Source organism: Harpia harpyja, chromosome 22 (genome assembly GCF_026419915.1).
Source record: "Harpia harpyja isolate bHarHar1 chromosome 22, bHarHar1 primary haplotype, whole genome shotgun sequence".
Classification (NCBI taxonomy): Eukaryota; Metazoa; Chordata; class Aves; order Accipitriformes; family Accipitridae; genus Harpia; species Harpia harpyja.
The window spans coordinates 15303230-15317936 of record NC_068961.1 but is presented as its reverse complement, the minus strand read 5'-3'; the positions used below and the strand labels follow the sequence as shown (position 1 = coordinate 15317936).

The 14707-nt window shown below is 46.3% G+C and overlaps 1 protein-coding gene across 2 annotated transcripts in view; it reads left to right on the top strand.

The window, feature by feature from the left end:
- Window positions 1-936: 936 nt before the first annotated feature.
- The window catches only part of TBC1D8 (TBC1 domain family member 8), a 50142-nt gene continuing 36371 nt past the window's right edge, over window positions 937-14707 (top strand). Inside the window, exon 1 of one of the 2 annotated variants that reach the window (XM_052773650.1) lies at window positions 937-1085. In XM_052773650.1, coding sequence (XP_052629610.1) covers window positions 959-1085 — 127 coding nt within the window. In that variant the 5' untranslated portion in view covers window positions 937-958. The remainder of the gene's footprint in view (window positions 1086-14707) is intronic. The other variant, XM_052773651.1, reaches the window with a different exon arrangement.

The following is a 14707-nucleotide window of genomic DNA, read 5'->3' as shown; positions in this document are numbered from 1 at the left end:
GAAAGAAAGCACACCGGTCACGTTTTTACGGCAATCTGGGATAATGAGAACGTAAAATACAGCGTCAGAGCATTACCAGCGTAAGGTGCTGCAGCAGTAACCATTCGTGCGGGCTCACAAACGATCCTACCGACACCTCAACCGCAAGCAGCGCCTGACCGTTTCTTAAACGAGAAACAAACCCCTGTAAAACGAAGGTTCTGCCTTTTCAGTCGAGGTACGAAGTTTCGAGCCCTGGCATCCAAACACCGGCGCAGCTGCGGGCTCAGGCTTTAGGCTGTGAGCTACAAGAAAACAGGAAAGCGGAGCTCGCCCCCGCCGAAGCCCGGGCACCCTTCCCCTTTCCTTCCCGCCACCCGCGACGGCTCCCCGCCCCCCGGGCCGGGACACGCGGACCCACGGGTGGGGGGTGCGCCCCTACGGCCCCCACGCCGAGCCTGCTCGCAAAACCTGCGGAGACCTGGGGGCCCGATCCAGGCGCTGCCCGCTGCGATGACAAGGCGGGTGCCGTCCGGTGCCGGGCTGCTGTACGCCAGGCTGCAGTGCCGGGGGGACACGCCGGGACCGCGGGGTGCCGCGGCAACAACCCCTGTGCCCTGTGAGGGGGCTCGGGGCGCCATGGGACCCCCGAGAGGGGAAACCGGGACACCCCCCCCCCCCAGCTCCTCCTCCCTCTGGCCGGAGCTGCCCCCCCCCCGCCGCGCCGTAAGGGCACGGAGCGGCTCCGATGGCGGCGAACGCCTCCGCCGCACAAAGCCCCCGGCTCCCCGCGAAGGGCGGCCCGCAGCCGGGCTCCGCCTCCCGCCCCTCCCCGGCGGCCGGGCCCGCGCGGAGGGAGCCGGAGCTGGGAGCCGGAGCTGGAGCCGCGCAGCCCGCGGGGGGCGATGTGAGCGGGCAGCGGGGGTGCGGCGGGGCGGGGGGGGGGGGAACGGAGGGAGAGACTCCGAGCCGGGGAAAGATGTGGCTGAAGCCCGAGGAGGTGCTGCTGAAAAACGCCCTCAAGCTGTGGGTCACGCAGAAGAGCAGCGGCTACTTCATCCTGCAGCGGCGTCGGGGCCACGGAGACGGCGGCGGCCGCTTCACGGGTACCTGGGGGCGCGGGGGGGGGGAGGCTCGGCGGGGCGCCGGGCCGGGCGGTGGGTCCCGTCTCCCCCCCCACCTCCGCTCTGCCCTGAGGGAACTTGGCCGTGCCGGGGGGACCCCCCCACCGGCGGCGGGGGTGTGTGGGGGGGCTGCGGGAGGCGGGAGCGGCCTCTTTGTTCGGCCCGCGGCGGGGCCCCTCAGCGGGCCGGCTCGGTTCGGTTCGGCTCGGCTCGGGGGAGAGCGCGAAGCGGAGAGGCCCCGGCTCCCCCCCCCCCCCCCTCCTCCCCCGGAGTTGCCTCGGGAGCAGCTTCGTGCTTCTGTAGCCTTGAGCACCGCTAAAGCCACTTTTATTTTATTTCCCCTCCCGGTGGCTAAGGGAAGCCCGCGGCCGGTGGAGTTGGCTGAGGAGAGCCGCCGGGGGGGGGTCGGGGTCGGCCCCGCTCCGCGCAGGGCTGGCTGCAGCCCGCGGAAACCCCGGCGGGCACCGGGCGGAGGTCGCTGGGCTCGGGGGGGGCCGCTGGGGGCTCCCCAGCTCGGCTGTGCCCCCCCCAGACGGTGGGGCTCGCCGCCTCCTTTATGTAAAGGGAGTTATGTAAATACCTATGGGACTTCGGACTTTGGGCCGATCCGTACGTTACGGGGAGGGGGCGGTTAATTCGGTGTTGTGGAAAAGTGGATTCTGAGTTATTTTTGCATTGATTAGACTACGGCTTATGTGGCTGTAGGTGCGGCACGTCGTACCCGCGTGGCACTCCAGGTACGTGTAGTGAAGGAGGTATATGGAGAAGAAGGATCGCGCTCTACCCTCGCAACAGCATAGATCTCTGAATAACTCCAGTGAGAACGTTGCGATAGGCTGCGTCGACGTTGTAGGGTAACCGAGCAAGGAATTTGGGCCAAACTTTTGGTTCAGAGGCATTAGCAGCTGAATTCAAACAAACAATACTTTGGACAAATAATACAGTTTAACAGTGTAACTCTTAAAAAGCAGAGGAGGCTGTTCTGTACCTTTTAAAAATCAGAATTTTTAATGGTGGCTTATATATTTGAAAGCATGGTCAAGTATTTCCCAAGCCAATATTTTCTATGCAGTTTAAGAAGCTACATTACCACATTTGATATTTATTTTATTAAAACCTTTTGCTCCTGAACCATTGACCCCTGCCACTCGATAATACTGGTTTCTGCCTTTTTTTTTTTTTTTTTCACATCAGACCTTGTCCTAGCTGTGGAGTCATAAAGAGCACAAAACTCAAATGTGGCTTGGTAGATCCCATGTTATCAATGTATTGCTAATGAAATGCTAGCCCTGGTAAGGTTAATGGAAGTTTTGCTAGCGAGTTAAACGTTTACCCTCATATTTTCCCCTGCCCCCTGTGTGGAAGTCATAGGCCACTCTTTTGTGATTGTAAGGATGATGTGGATTAATTTTCAGAGTTAAAAATAGCTGTTTACAGCTGCTTGATTTAGGTCCAGCACAATCATGAGGTTCAGATCCACAAAAGTTAACTCCTCGCGCCTGAGCTTTCCATGGCAGAAATTTGCAAGCTTCAACCAAACAAACTGCTTTTTCTCTCTGGTTAAGTTTCAGGTGAATCATTTTGCTGAATCTACAGTGCACGGGCTTGCATAAATCTCTCTTGGCTGGCAAAGGAAAGCCGCTCCTGTCTCAGACAACATTTTCCAAGGGAACTGTAAATTCTGACCGTCTCTTAAACCATTTGGAAATGTTTGTACTTAAAAGGGCTTAGAAATGAGAGTCCTGTAACAAAAAAGCAAGTGTGGGGAAGCATTAAGCATAGCCAGAGTTAGATGGATAGCTTAATTTTTTTTCACAGTTTTTACTTGGGGTGAGTGAAACAGAGACCTGTACTGAGAAACAGTTGGGCTTTGCTGATAAGTGCTTTCAGTGCAAAGCTTACCTCCTGATTCTTGCTTTACATGACCATAGAGACGCTTTATTAGTACCTTTTCCAAACTGACAGATAAAAAGGGCAATTGAGCGCCACGATATTTCAGAGTATGGTCTACCAAGCTGTAGAGCCCTAAATTAGAAGATTTTGTTTGTTTTACTGGGGAAGTGAAGCTTAAGTGAGAACAATATCCATATCTGTTTTCTTTTCCCCTTAGTAACTTGAGCCCTGGCCAATTGCAATTAAGTTTGATGGAAAGGTAGACGTTTCAAAGGTGTGAAAGATCCTGTACGTGAAAGCAGGTACCATGGTAAAGGAGAATCTCACAGCTCCTCTGGTGAGGAGGAGGAGGAGGCTGCATATCCTCAGGCTGTGTTAGACCCACGCGAGATCAGCAGAAGAAAACCCCTGGGAGACTCCCATTTCATAAGTAGATGGGGCAGCGGACCACCCGTGACATAATTTGCTTTAAACAGGGTGGAAGGGCGCAACGCCTGAGCTGCCCTTGCCCGTGTTACTACAACATGGTATTTGCACTGAACCTAAGTGAGGACATCTGTTTATGGCCCTATTCTCATATTTGCATGGGTTTTTTTTCTTCCAGTACACTTCTCTCTCCTTACCAGGGCATTTTATCCATTATGTAAGAGTAAGTTAGCACAGCTGGAGGGTATATTTTATGTGGATTTAATTCCTGAAGGACGGACTAGAGACGATCTCTCGCACAAAAGCGCTTTTCTTCCGTATCTACATTTCTTTCTTTGAGTACTGTTTTTCAGTCAGACTCTGAGCAGATGTTTTTAAGAGAGAGACTATGTTTACTACTGTTTCTTAATTTGTGTCCTAGGGCAGTTACCAAATGCACACTGGGCTAGCAAGCAGCGGGTACAAAAAATGATGGAGGCTGTGTTTAACTCTTCATTACCTGACCAGTGTCATTCTGGTTTCTGTCTTCCTGAGGGATGTGCCTTTCAAGTAAATGTTTAACCTGCCACTTTACCTGGATCTCTACTTGAGAGCTCTGTTGGATCAGACACTTAGGAAGGAAATTGGTAATGTTTTAGAAATACTTTACAGAAACTGAATTATAATTTTTTAACTAATAACTAATTTTAAGTTATAGATTTGTAAAAGTTATTTAGCTCAGCAATTTGTTGGTTCTGTTTTTTTTTTTTTTTTTTTGGTAATTGGAGATTTCGTTAGGTATCCCTACAGAAAGGCTTGTGAGGTAGCCGTGGTTAACAGGTGAGAGTTGGCTGGATTAGGTACTTGCTGATATCTTTGGTTCTGAGATTACATATTAATGATAAGCTTGAGATGCCATCTGTAGTCAAAAATACTGTCAAATGCCTTATGGTAGAATAGCGCAAGATGGTTTAGCCTGTAAGTGAATCACTACTTTGGTTTTTATTAGGGGATGCTGAAAGCTTCATTCCCCTTCCTGTTTGATTAGATTAGTTTTATGCATTTTGACAGCAAAACTGCTTGTTCTGGGAGGTGTTGGGAACGATTTCATCACGAGCACTGGACTGAGGGTAGTTTTTCACTCTTCCCAAGCAGCTAGCTTTGCAGTTGCTGTTTACACAGTACTTCACATTGCATGCTCTTAATATATAAAAACCCACTTAGGATTCTTTTAAATACTTGTGAATTTTCCCTTTTATAAATAGGGTTAAATAAAACTTTAAAATGAACTCTTGTTTCAAGCAGCTTTTTGTCTTTACTTTTCGAGATACAGTGCTTCTTTAACTTCTTGCTTGAAATAGATCAATAAAAGATTATGTTTTGTTCCTGTTTTACCTGTGTTTTTAATTTAAGTATGATATTCCCCCCTACTATTCTTCCAGCCTCCATTTTCAGCTCAGGGCACTTTCCAAGCTGGATGTGTTCTTAGACCATTTGCAACTCGCAGAGGATGAACATTTTGAAAAGAAATTAATTTCTTCTTCAGCTCATATAAACCTTTATGGTTCACAACTTTAAATATCAGATAATACACGAGCAAAAAGAAGCATCTTCTGTATATGAATCTGACCCTTATTATTCCTTTAATAAAAATAAATGTAGTAGGCATGATAAATACAGTTCCTTGAGCTATATGCCAGCAATTGAAGTAAACTCCCATCTTAGGATTTTATTTTTTCTTTTAAATAAAATTCTTGCAGGGCAATAGCTTTTGAACTGATCTACAGAGCATCTCTTGGTTGTGAATGGAGATCTGACTAGTTACGTGGTAAGAGCTCTCTTCCATATTATCCCCTTGCCTGGCTTTTAATTTTTTAATGCAGAAAGAAAAATGGCCGTTGATAAGCTCTATGTCCTTTTCCTGGTAATTTAAAAAGCAAAAGATCTTTTGCTGCTCTTTCATACTCTCTGGTCCAAACAGCACTGTAATAATTGTAAATGCATCAGCTTTTAGTAGCCCTGTGCATCTCCCAAGGTTCCAGTGGAGTCTGTTTCAGAGAAAGGCAGCAAGGGGACCACAGAGGTTGAGGTTTCCCACGACTCAGATGGGGAATCCATCTAGATTGCCCCTCTTCGTTACATGGTAGCAGAAGAGGGTCAAAAATATGGTGAAGACGTAGCTTTTTAGTAGAGAATTCAAATGGGTATCCCCGTAAACGTTTTCACCTTTTGGAGGGGTGAAAGGCAAAATGAGTAGCATATTAAAAGATCTGTCCCAATACAGTCTTCAAAACAGCTTGCCTTTTTGTCTTAAAATACGTCCAAGATACCAAAACAAGTTACTGATAGATAAAGGCTCAATCTGAGCTCTAATTTAAAAAAAAAAAAAAGAGCCACTTTTATTTTACATGCAACAGACTGAGCAGAGGAAGACGCCACAGTAATGATGTTAATAAAGGATATTGGTAGTGCTTGTTGTCTGTATTCGTGGTTTTGTTTTCTGAAGGAAGAGCGCTCTCTGAAGCCTTGCACAAGGAGAGGGGGAAATCCAAATACTTTACTGAAAGCTTGGACTCTTGTCAAAATGTTATCTAGCCTTGCCCACAACTGGAATTCAGATTGGCAGGTTTTTTTCCCCTTTTTTTTTTTTTTTTTTTTCCTCCTTATTTTACTGTTAACATTTTTTAAGGAGAATGCATGCTTATAAGCTTTTTCCCAAGAGGGTGGCTTTTCTGTTAGAGTGTTTGGCTGGGAGGCATGAGCTGGAAGGAGGGATGGGAACAGGGGGAGCCAGGCTCCTGCCTGCAAAGCCAGGCACCCCGATTCCTGACCCCGCGCCTCCTGAACTGTGCGTGCTGCTCTGGCTGCCTCTGCTTGCCTTTCTGGGGTGGGTTTTCTGCTCCTAAAGCACAGAGACACTGAGATGGGTAAGGTGAAACGCAGGTGCTTGTGTTGAAATGCTAACGTTGTGTTAAATACTAATATGAAAGGTGAGGATGTACCTGTGCGTGGAGAGGAGGGGCTGGGTTGTGTCTGACCACCAGCCTGTGCAACGCTAATCCAGTGAACAGTTACAGTGGCTTTTTATTTTCATGTTGTGGAGGCCGAATGGCACAGAAAAAGGCAGGAAAATCACAGAATGGTTTGGGTTGGAAGGGACTTTCAAAGATATCTAGTTCCACCCCCCCTGCTGTGGGCAGGGACACCTTCCACCAGACCAGGTTGCTCAAAGCCCCATCCAGCCTGGCCTTGAACACTGCCAGGGATGGGGCATCCCCAACCTCTGTGGGCAACCTGTGCCAGGGCCTCGCCACCCTCAAAGGAAAAAAACCTCTTCCTTCTAAAATAATAGAGCGTGTCTGTGGTGGCAGAGTTTAAGTAACGCTAGATAGGTCTCTTCGGCGTTATTTACAGCACCCACTAAAAATGAGAGAGACTTCTTTTATATTGCCCCAGGTAGTGCCCCGTGTCTGGGTAATTTACAGGACTGCAGCTTGTGTGTCCCACCTTCTCATCCGTTTCCAGGTGGAAAACAGTTTCAGGTATTTTCACTTGTAAGATGAGAATGGAAGCATTTGGCCGTGCGGCCTTCGGGGCTATAAAAATAGGCTCGGCCTGACCTGGACTGATGGCAGAGGACTGAGATAAGCAGCTGCGAGAGCCCTGCCATGGCAGAAATAACCAGTGCCGCAGGGCTGCGGCTCCGTTTCCACCATCCCGGGAGAGCGGGTGCACAGTTCGGCTCGCTTCTCTTTCCCCGCTGTGGTCGTTCCCTCCCCACGCGGTGGTCCGATGCTGGAGCAAGATCTCAGCATCCCACCCAGGGATACAGGAGTCACGGAGACCACAGGACACTGACCTCTGCAGTGAAATGCCCAAACTGCCCTCGTTTCTCATGCCCAGCCTCCCTGGAGCACTGGGACTGAGGAATAATGATTAAACAATTTGTTTCAGTTTGTTTCTACGTGCCAGATTGGGGAAGAAAAAAAAACAACACCAAAACCCAACAGAAACCAATTTACCTAGTGGCAGTGTTTGATCTGGCAAAGCCCATGCTGTAAGTAGTGTAAGGGCTCGAATGTCGATATTTCCCCGGGTGAGTAAATGCTTGGAGCGTTAGGTCTTTAAACTGAAATCTAATGTTGTCTGTGCTTATCTTCAAATGCGGTGAGCCCTTATCGTTACAAAGGAAACACAGGCTTCTTTACAGCCCTTGGAGGAGTCCTCCTTCATCCTTTTTCTTATGTACTTGCCCAAATAAGTTCTGCAACTTTTTTTTTTTGGTGGGGGAAGCCTAATGAGAAATACTCCCTCATGGGTGCTGTATTGTATCAAAACCTGTTTATATAATTTTGCAGAATTCGGGGAAGGCGGTGTGGCTGGTGTAAAGCCAAGACATTGAGCTGCTGTCGTTAGTGGCCTTGCCTAACTGACGGTGTTCTTATCCAACAAAAAATGTGGATTTTAGGGAGGCCTGAGTGAAAGTAACAACCTGTTAAACGCCCGAGTTTTGAACTTTTAGAGAAACCAACTCAAGATGGTACGAAAGACCTAGAGCTGTCCCCAAACATTGATTCCGGGGGCCACCGCTGGCCATCAGTAGCTTCATGCCCACCGTCCTGGGCCACGTCGTACCTCGGTGCGGCTCGGAAGCCTCCAGCCCGGCCTGTAACTCCCGGTGCCTTGGGATGAGCGGTGCTCTCTGGCGGGGCTGTGAGAGGTGAGGATGAAGAGGGCAGCGGTGCACAGTGCATCTCAGCTCCGGGTCTTGCCTCGGGGCAGGTAGGGCGATCTTTGTGGTGGGGTCGTTGAGGCCGGGTGGGAGCCAGGTTCATAACCCCCCCATCCTGCTCTCAGCGAGGACGTTGCTCCTAGGGAGAGCTGCTGAGATATCTTGCAGAGCCAGGCGAGCAACTCCTGCTATCTGGTGGCGTCCCAGCGTATCCCAGTTGGTGTGGAAACCACCTTTCTGCTCCACCTGGAGCACAGGGACGGTGGGGGGGCCGGGGAACAGGGACATCCACGCGTCCCTCCCTGTGTTCTGCTGCCTGGTGGTGGGCTGCTCATTCAGCTGGTTTGCTTGCTCTAGGGTGGCTAATTGCTGCCCACTTGTGAGACTCTAATTGTTTGCAAATCATTGCGAGATGGAGGAAACTATGTGAAGTGTAATTAGGATTCAGGGTGTGGAGTTCTTCTCTGCCTCCAAGAGCCAAGATCAATTCTGCTTTATTGAAGCTGTTAGTTCAATTGCACAGTCCTAAAAAAACCCCAACTTTATTTTTGTGATCATCTGAATTGTTTGATTTGCTCTTTTCTCCCAGTTTGCATGCCTGAACAGCTTAGAGTGCTTCTTGCAGCTATTAACTCTCCTTGCGAAACTGTATCCGCTCGGAAGCAACCTGTCCTGTTGGCTCCTTCCACTTCATGGGAAGAGCTTTCTTCTTTCGGGTAAAGTATTGGTTTTGTCAGACCGCTGCTTTTGCTTCCTGGGCTTGTGTTGCTTTCAGCTCCCAGCGTTCTGGTGGAGGAGCAGAAGTAGTGAGCAGCAGTGAGCTCCTGAGGATGAATTCAGAGGCATGCTTTACGCTTCATGGCTTTGTACTGGAGCAAGAGCCTGGCAGGATGCTGGGCTGTGGCTGTAATCATAAATCCCTCAATTTGGTGGTTTTGTCTTACAAAAATAACCTAGTCTGACTGAAAAAAAAGGGTACGAGTATTTAAAACAGGGCTTTGGCATGGTACGGGTGAGCGTAGCCGCCAACTGCTCTTCTGCACGGCCGTGCAGAGCAGCCACCGAGCAGTCACTGCAGACACCGCGCCGTGCCACCGCTTCCCTGACTTTGGAAGTGCCAGGTGCCTGCGGCCGAGAGCTCTGGAGGAGCTGAGCATCTTGGCACACTGGTTTGGGTCCAGGTACTGCCGTGGTCCTCTGCCTGTTTTCTTGGAAGGGCTCGATTTGGCAGATATTCTTGAAGCGGGCTTTGTTGCACATCTGTCCAGCTGTGCTGGTCTCAGGTGCAATGGAAACTTCAAGTCCTTTTTTTTTTTTTTGAATACACCAAAGAGAAGCAGAAGGACAGTTTTCTCTCTGCTTCAAACTTCTGCAGTAGTTGGTTTGCTTGTGCAGGGGCTAAGTCTGTTCCCCAGGATGCTGGAGGCATAGGCTGGACTCTGTCTTCTGTGTGATCCCTTCGTTTTTGGGAGACGGGGTGTAAGTGCTTGATTTGGGAAGTTCAGGGCTGCGGCACATGGGTGGGAAGAGGTGCCTCCTTGTGTGTGTCTGGCCTGCTGCTGCCCAGGTTTTAGAAATGCCATCAGAATTTCTTACCAACTAATTGCAGATAGTGCATGTTACTGTTTCTTTGAACTACATTGACCTTCACTCCCCGCTTTGTAGTGAATTTATGAGTTTGTGTTAAACAAAAGATCCTGGCTGTGGTGACCAGATGTCTTATTTAAAAACGAAGTAAAACTAGAAGGGTAATGTTGCTCAGTACTGTGGTACTGCAGGCTTCTTTGTCACTTAGCCTTAGATTTAACTATGTTTTCTTTCTCCACTTTCCCTCCTCCCCCCCCCCCCCAAAAAAAAGGCAATAGCAGCTTTGGCGTTTTACCTTTTTGTTTTATTTTTTGAGGATTTTATTAATTTATTGGTCCCAGACTCTTAAGTGATCAGTCCAAGTCCCTCTGCCTTGCAGCATGGCTTAGCTACTGAAATGACCATCCCATTTATGGGAAGGCATTTGAGTAGTTCTGAAAAATTTCCGTCTAAGGCCTTTAAAATATGATGGAGGTAAGCAGAAATCGTCTTGCTCTATGTAGAGGGTGCCTTAATTCATGTGCTGTTGAGGCAGGCATAATTGTTAGTGCCTTGGACTGTTTCTTGAGTATTGTCCTAAAAGATGGAAATAATAGATAGTTTTTCAGTTCCAGCTTTTAGTTTGAGTTCAGCTTTAATCACCTTCTGCCCAGTGTCTCAGAAGTTTAAAAGAATTTTTGAAATACCACGTGGATAATTAACACCGGTCTGGGAAAAGAGCCTGCATTCTTTAGTTTGAAAGATACGGTATGTTTCGTAGAAATTAGATTAACTTTCTGTAAACATGTTCCTTTTTCTAGATTAGTTATGAACATGACACAGGATAACTTGTAATGGGATCTTTTATATTTCTGTGGGGGTATAACGAACCATGTCTTTAAAGATGAAGAGTGGTGCACTTGTGGTAGTTAAATCATTTGAGAACCTGATCATTATAAAATATCCTTGACTTTTTTTTCTGTGAAGAAATGCTCGAGAAGTTCATTGTGCCTGATGTCCTGTTTGCGTCCCATTAGGTTACAGATTGACCTCTTTAAAAGGGAGACACTCCCTACCTATAGCAGAATTTGAAATGGTTCCTTGCTAATTTTTATACTTCAGTTTATTTGTGGTGTTGTATCTGTAATATGCATGTACATTTGATAAAAATGGATTTGCAATTAGAAGTACAACAGTGTTGTTTTACTTGGAGGCATTCTGATTTCCAGTATTGAAGCAATAAAATATGCACAAAAGTAGACGTTTCAGTGAAATAAAAACTACCAAGTGTGGGATTTGTAGCAAGTTTTCCAGATTTGTTTTATAGACTTACTTCTGAAAAAATATAGGTAGATGTTCCCTCTACCTGAAATCCAGCTTACCGCTAAAGTGATCAGATTTATTGAGGAGAAGCATATAATTTCAGTAGAAGTGTGTCTTTTTCCACTTATGCTGTCCCCTCCTCCTTATTTGTCAGAAGTATACATTATGCCTGAAACTTGCATATGAATTTTAGCCTGGGAATATTCTTTCTGCATGAAGAAACTTGTACCTTTTGAGGAACCTGCGATGTTCTGTCAGCAGTCTTTAGCAGAAGGCTTTGCAAACCTATGTCTGCAGCTTTCCTTAGTGCAGTTACTGTACAGTTAACTGCTTTCCTGAAATACTTCTGCATCTTGGGAGGTCAAAAAACGGACGAGAAGTTGGTGGACTAGCTTGTTAAAGGGAAGGAGGTACTCTGAATTTTAACTTCCTCCCAAAAATCTTGTCCCATATAGACTAAAAAGAAGAAAAACGATGGGAATTTTGGGAAGTAAACCAGTGTAGCAGTTCTTCTCTCTTTTTCCCCTCTGCTTCTGTTCCCTTTTAATTTTTGACTGTCCTGTAGTATAAATGGTTTCACTGTTGCCTGTGATATGGAAGAGGTCTGCTGCATCCTAACTGAAGGCATGCTAATGCATCAACATGTGAGCCAGAGACCCTTTATATAATTTATATGTACCTGAAAGCCAGAGTCCCTTTTATTTCATAAGCAGACCCTATTTTATCAGAGACCCTTCCATGGAACAGGCGGTTAGGACACATTATTAGAAAGGTGCTTGCTTACAAGCTAGGTATTTTTCAAAGCATGTTTCAAAATCAGTGTTCTGTGTAAAGTTTCTGGTTGGTTTGTTTGTTTGTTCAGGGATTTTTGGGTTGTTTATTTTTCGATGCTTCAGTGAGAAGCATAACACAAGTGTTAGGATTTGAAAGTTACCCCCAATGAGTATGAGGCAACTCACACTGGAAAAACTTTGCCCCTAGTTTTAGCAATTTTCATGCTGCTACGGTTTCAACTAAATTATCATATTAGGCCTGGGTGTATTTGTTAGCGTTGAATCCTTTTCATGCTCCTGCAAATGTGCTCATAGTAATTCCCCTTTTTTCTGCCTCTGTCAGTCTCTCCTTTATTTTTCAGCACTTAAGCATCAACTTTATGTGCAGCCGAACCACTGCAGAAGTACAGGTGCTAAAACCACAGTCATGGGGACCTGCCAAACAAGGTTGCTGCTCTGTGTTTGGCAGGAGAAGACTCAAAAGACAAATGGAGGGTCTGCTGCACAGCCTGCAGCGATGGTGGATAGCCTTGCCGGGGGGTAGGACGAGACCCAAGCGCGGGGACAGGACCCACCGTCAACCACAGCGTTGGCTTAGAGTGATTTAGGTGTGGGGTTGCTGCGTCCTTAGGGTGGGGGGCAGGCCCCTTGGGCTTTCTTCTGACAGGTATCCTGATGACCACGCTCTTTTTTTCTTCTCTTTGATTCTTAGTTCTGGCTCCTCCTTGTCATCCTCAGTTAATATTTTAGCTATGGGTAGTTTACACAAGGGAGATTTTTTTTTTTCACAGTTGAAGGAGGAAACTTTTTAATGGCTGGTAAGCAAAATGGAAATTGTAAGCAGAAGTAGACAGTGAGAAGAGGAATTGGTTTTTCTGGTCAGTTATTCAGGAACAGAAAAAGGAATTTAATTTTGCACTGGCTAAGAAGTGAAAACAAAATTTTGCAGCTACTTCTGTGCTTTCATGTGTTTTTTCATGATTTCTGGAAAAAAAAAAGTATTTCACAAATCAGATGTTCATTAAACATTCTCTTGGGATTTTGGTAGCACTTACTGTTAGTTGACTTTTTTCCATAACTTCAGTGAAATGAAAAAGAAACCTTTCCCCTAGATCCATCATTAGGGGAAAACATGCGCAGCACTTCGTAAGTGTCATCGTCCTTTTTTTTTTCTTGTTCAAGTCTTTTGAAATTTGAAAGGTAAACCCTATTTTTGTTCTCTGCATCATTTGATGCTGCCTTACTGGCTTTAATCCAGCTGTTCTGAAGACCGTACACTGAAGTTGGTGCTCTGTTTTCTGTGAGCACAGATAATTTGCTAGCTCTTATACCTGGATGAATTTTTCTGTCTTTTTCTTGCAGTTACAGGAAAGCATTTAGCATTTTCTGGTATTATACGTATTATTGGTCTCCAAATTTAGGTCTCCATTTTAAATAGGTGGGTGTAATATCTGGACATTTATTTAGCTGAGAAGCAAACTGGTGCTGAATAATATCTCACCATACATTTTTAAAACATACTGTGTCCAACTTCTGTTTGGCTTTGAAAGCATTGTCAACGGTGTGTGTGAATGCGAGGGGAAGTACTTGATGTAATTTTCTTCGATTTTGGAAGGTTTTTGATGCTGTTCCATGTGAGCTTCTTACACCTCCTAGACCAGAAAGTGGTTACACTGCTGCTTTGTTGTGCCGAACTCAAATTAATTAGCAGTGGTGTGTTGTCCAAGTGAGAAGGCATTTCGGATGAGGACTTTGTAGGTCTCATTGTATTGTTTCCATTAATCACTTGGGTGATGGACTGGAGAATGCAATTATAAAAACTGCATGTGGTGCCAAGGGCTGGCAAAACTTCTGGAGGCTGAGAATAGTTCCTTTTGTGTTGGGTTAATGGTGAAGGAGCAAAAGTACAACAGGTTGGAAAAATTAAATGTGCAAAGGGAAAATGTAGTATTGCAGATACTTATGTCACTAGATACTGTAGTGACATCAGCAAACATGGTAAAGCCATTCCTCGCTGTCTGCCATCCCTCTCCATAGGAGGTTGTGTCTCTGCAGGACATACAGTATAGGGGAGTTGAATATAAAGGTGCTCCTGAACTGCTATTTATAGGCACCATAAACCAATTCTGAGTTACTTTAACATGCCAGCTTGCAAATCATGGCATTTGGCTAACTTTTTCATGCATAGCTTGGTTCTGCCTGCTGGGGGCAGGGGGGTGGCAGCTCCAGCTGGCCTTCAGACTGGAAAGTCTTTTTGGGGGGCAGCAATTGCTCCAGCTCTCCAAAATGAGTTTACCTGTATTTATGTCAAGTGCCGATTTACAGTGGGATACTGCTGCAAGCTTTCTTGGTTACGGTGGTGTGTATGCAGGATACACACAGGAGGTGATTTTCCACTCTTCTTATGGCTGAGTCTTCACTAGTAGTGAGCATCATGTCCAGTTTGGAGTGTCATGCTTAAAGATAAGCTGGAGAGGTTCCAGTTTAAGCTCAAGAACAATGAGGTCTTTGAAAATATGACCTGTAAGGAAGAAATGAGGTGATTTGAGTTTCTTTAGAAAAAGAGAAATCATTAAAGGGTGGGCAACCACGATGATACTTTTTCAGTATGTCAGGCATTAACATCAAAAACGCCTGTGGCCAATTACTCTCCGTGTTCCGGGGAGCAGGATTAATTTCCAGCAAGAAAGTTTGAGATTGTGGTGGTTGGCTTGTTTGTTTGGGGTGGTTTTTTTCTGTAAGAATACTTAATGAAAACAGTGGAAGAGGCTAGCTGGGGAAGTTGTTGCATCTTGGTTGTGGGAGGTTTTGAAGAACAGGTTAGACAAACACCACTTATGGCACAGGTGTATTTATCCAGTTTCAGAGTGGGGCTGGAACGGTAACTTCTTAAGGTGCCCTCAGGTCTTTCC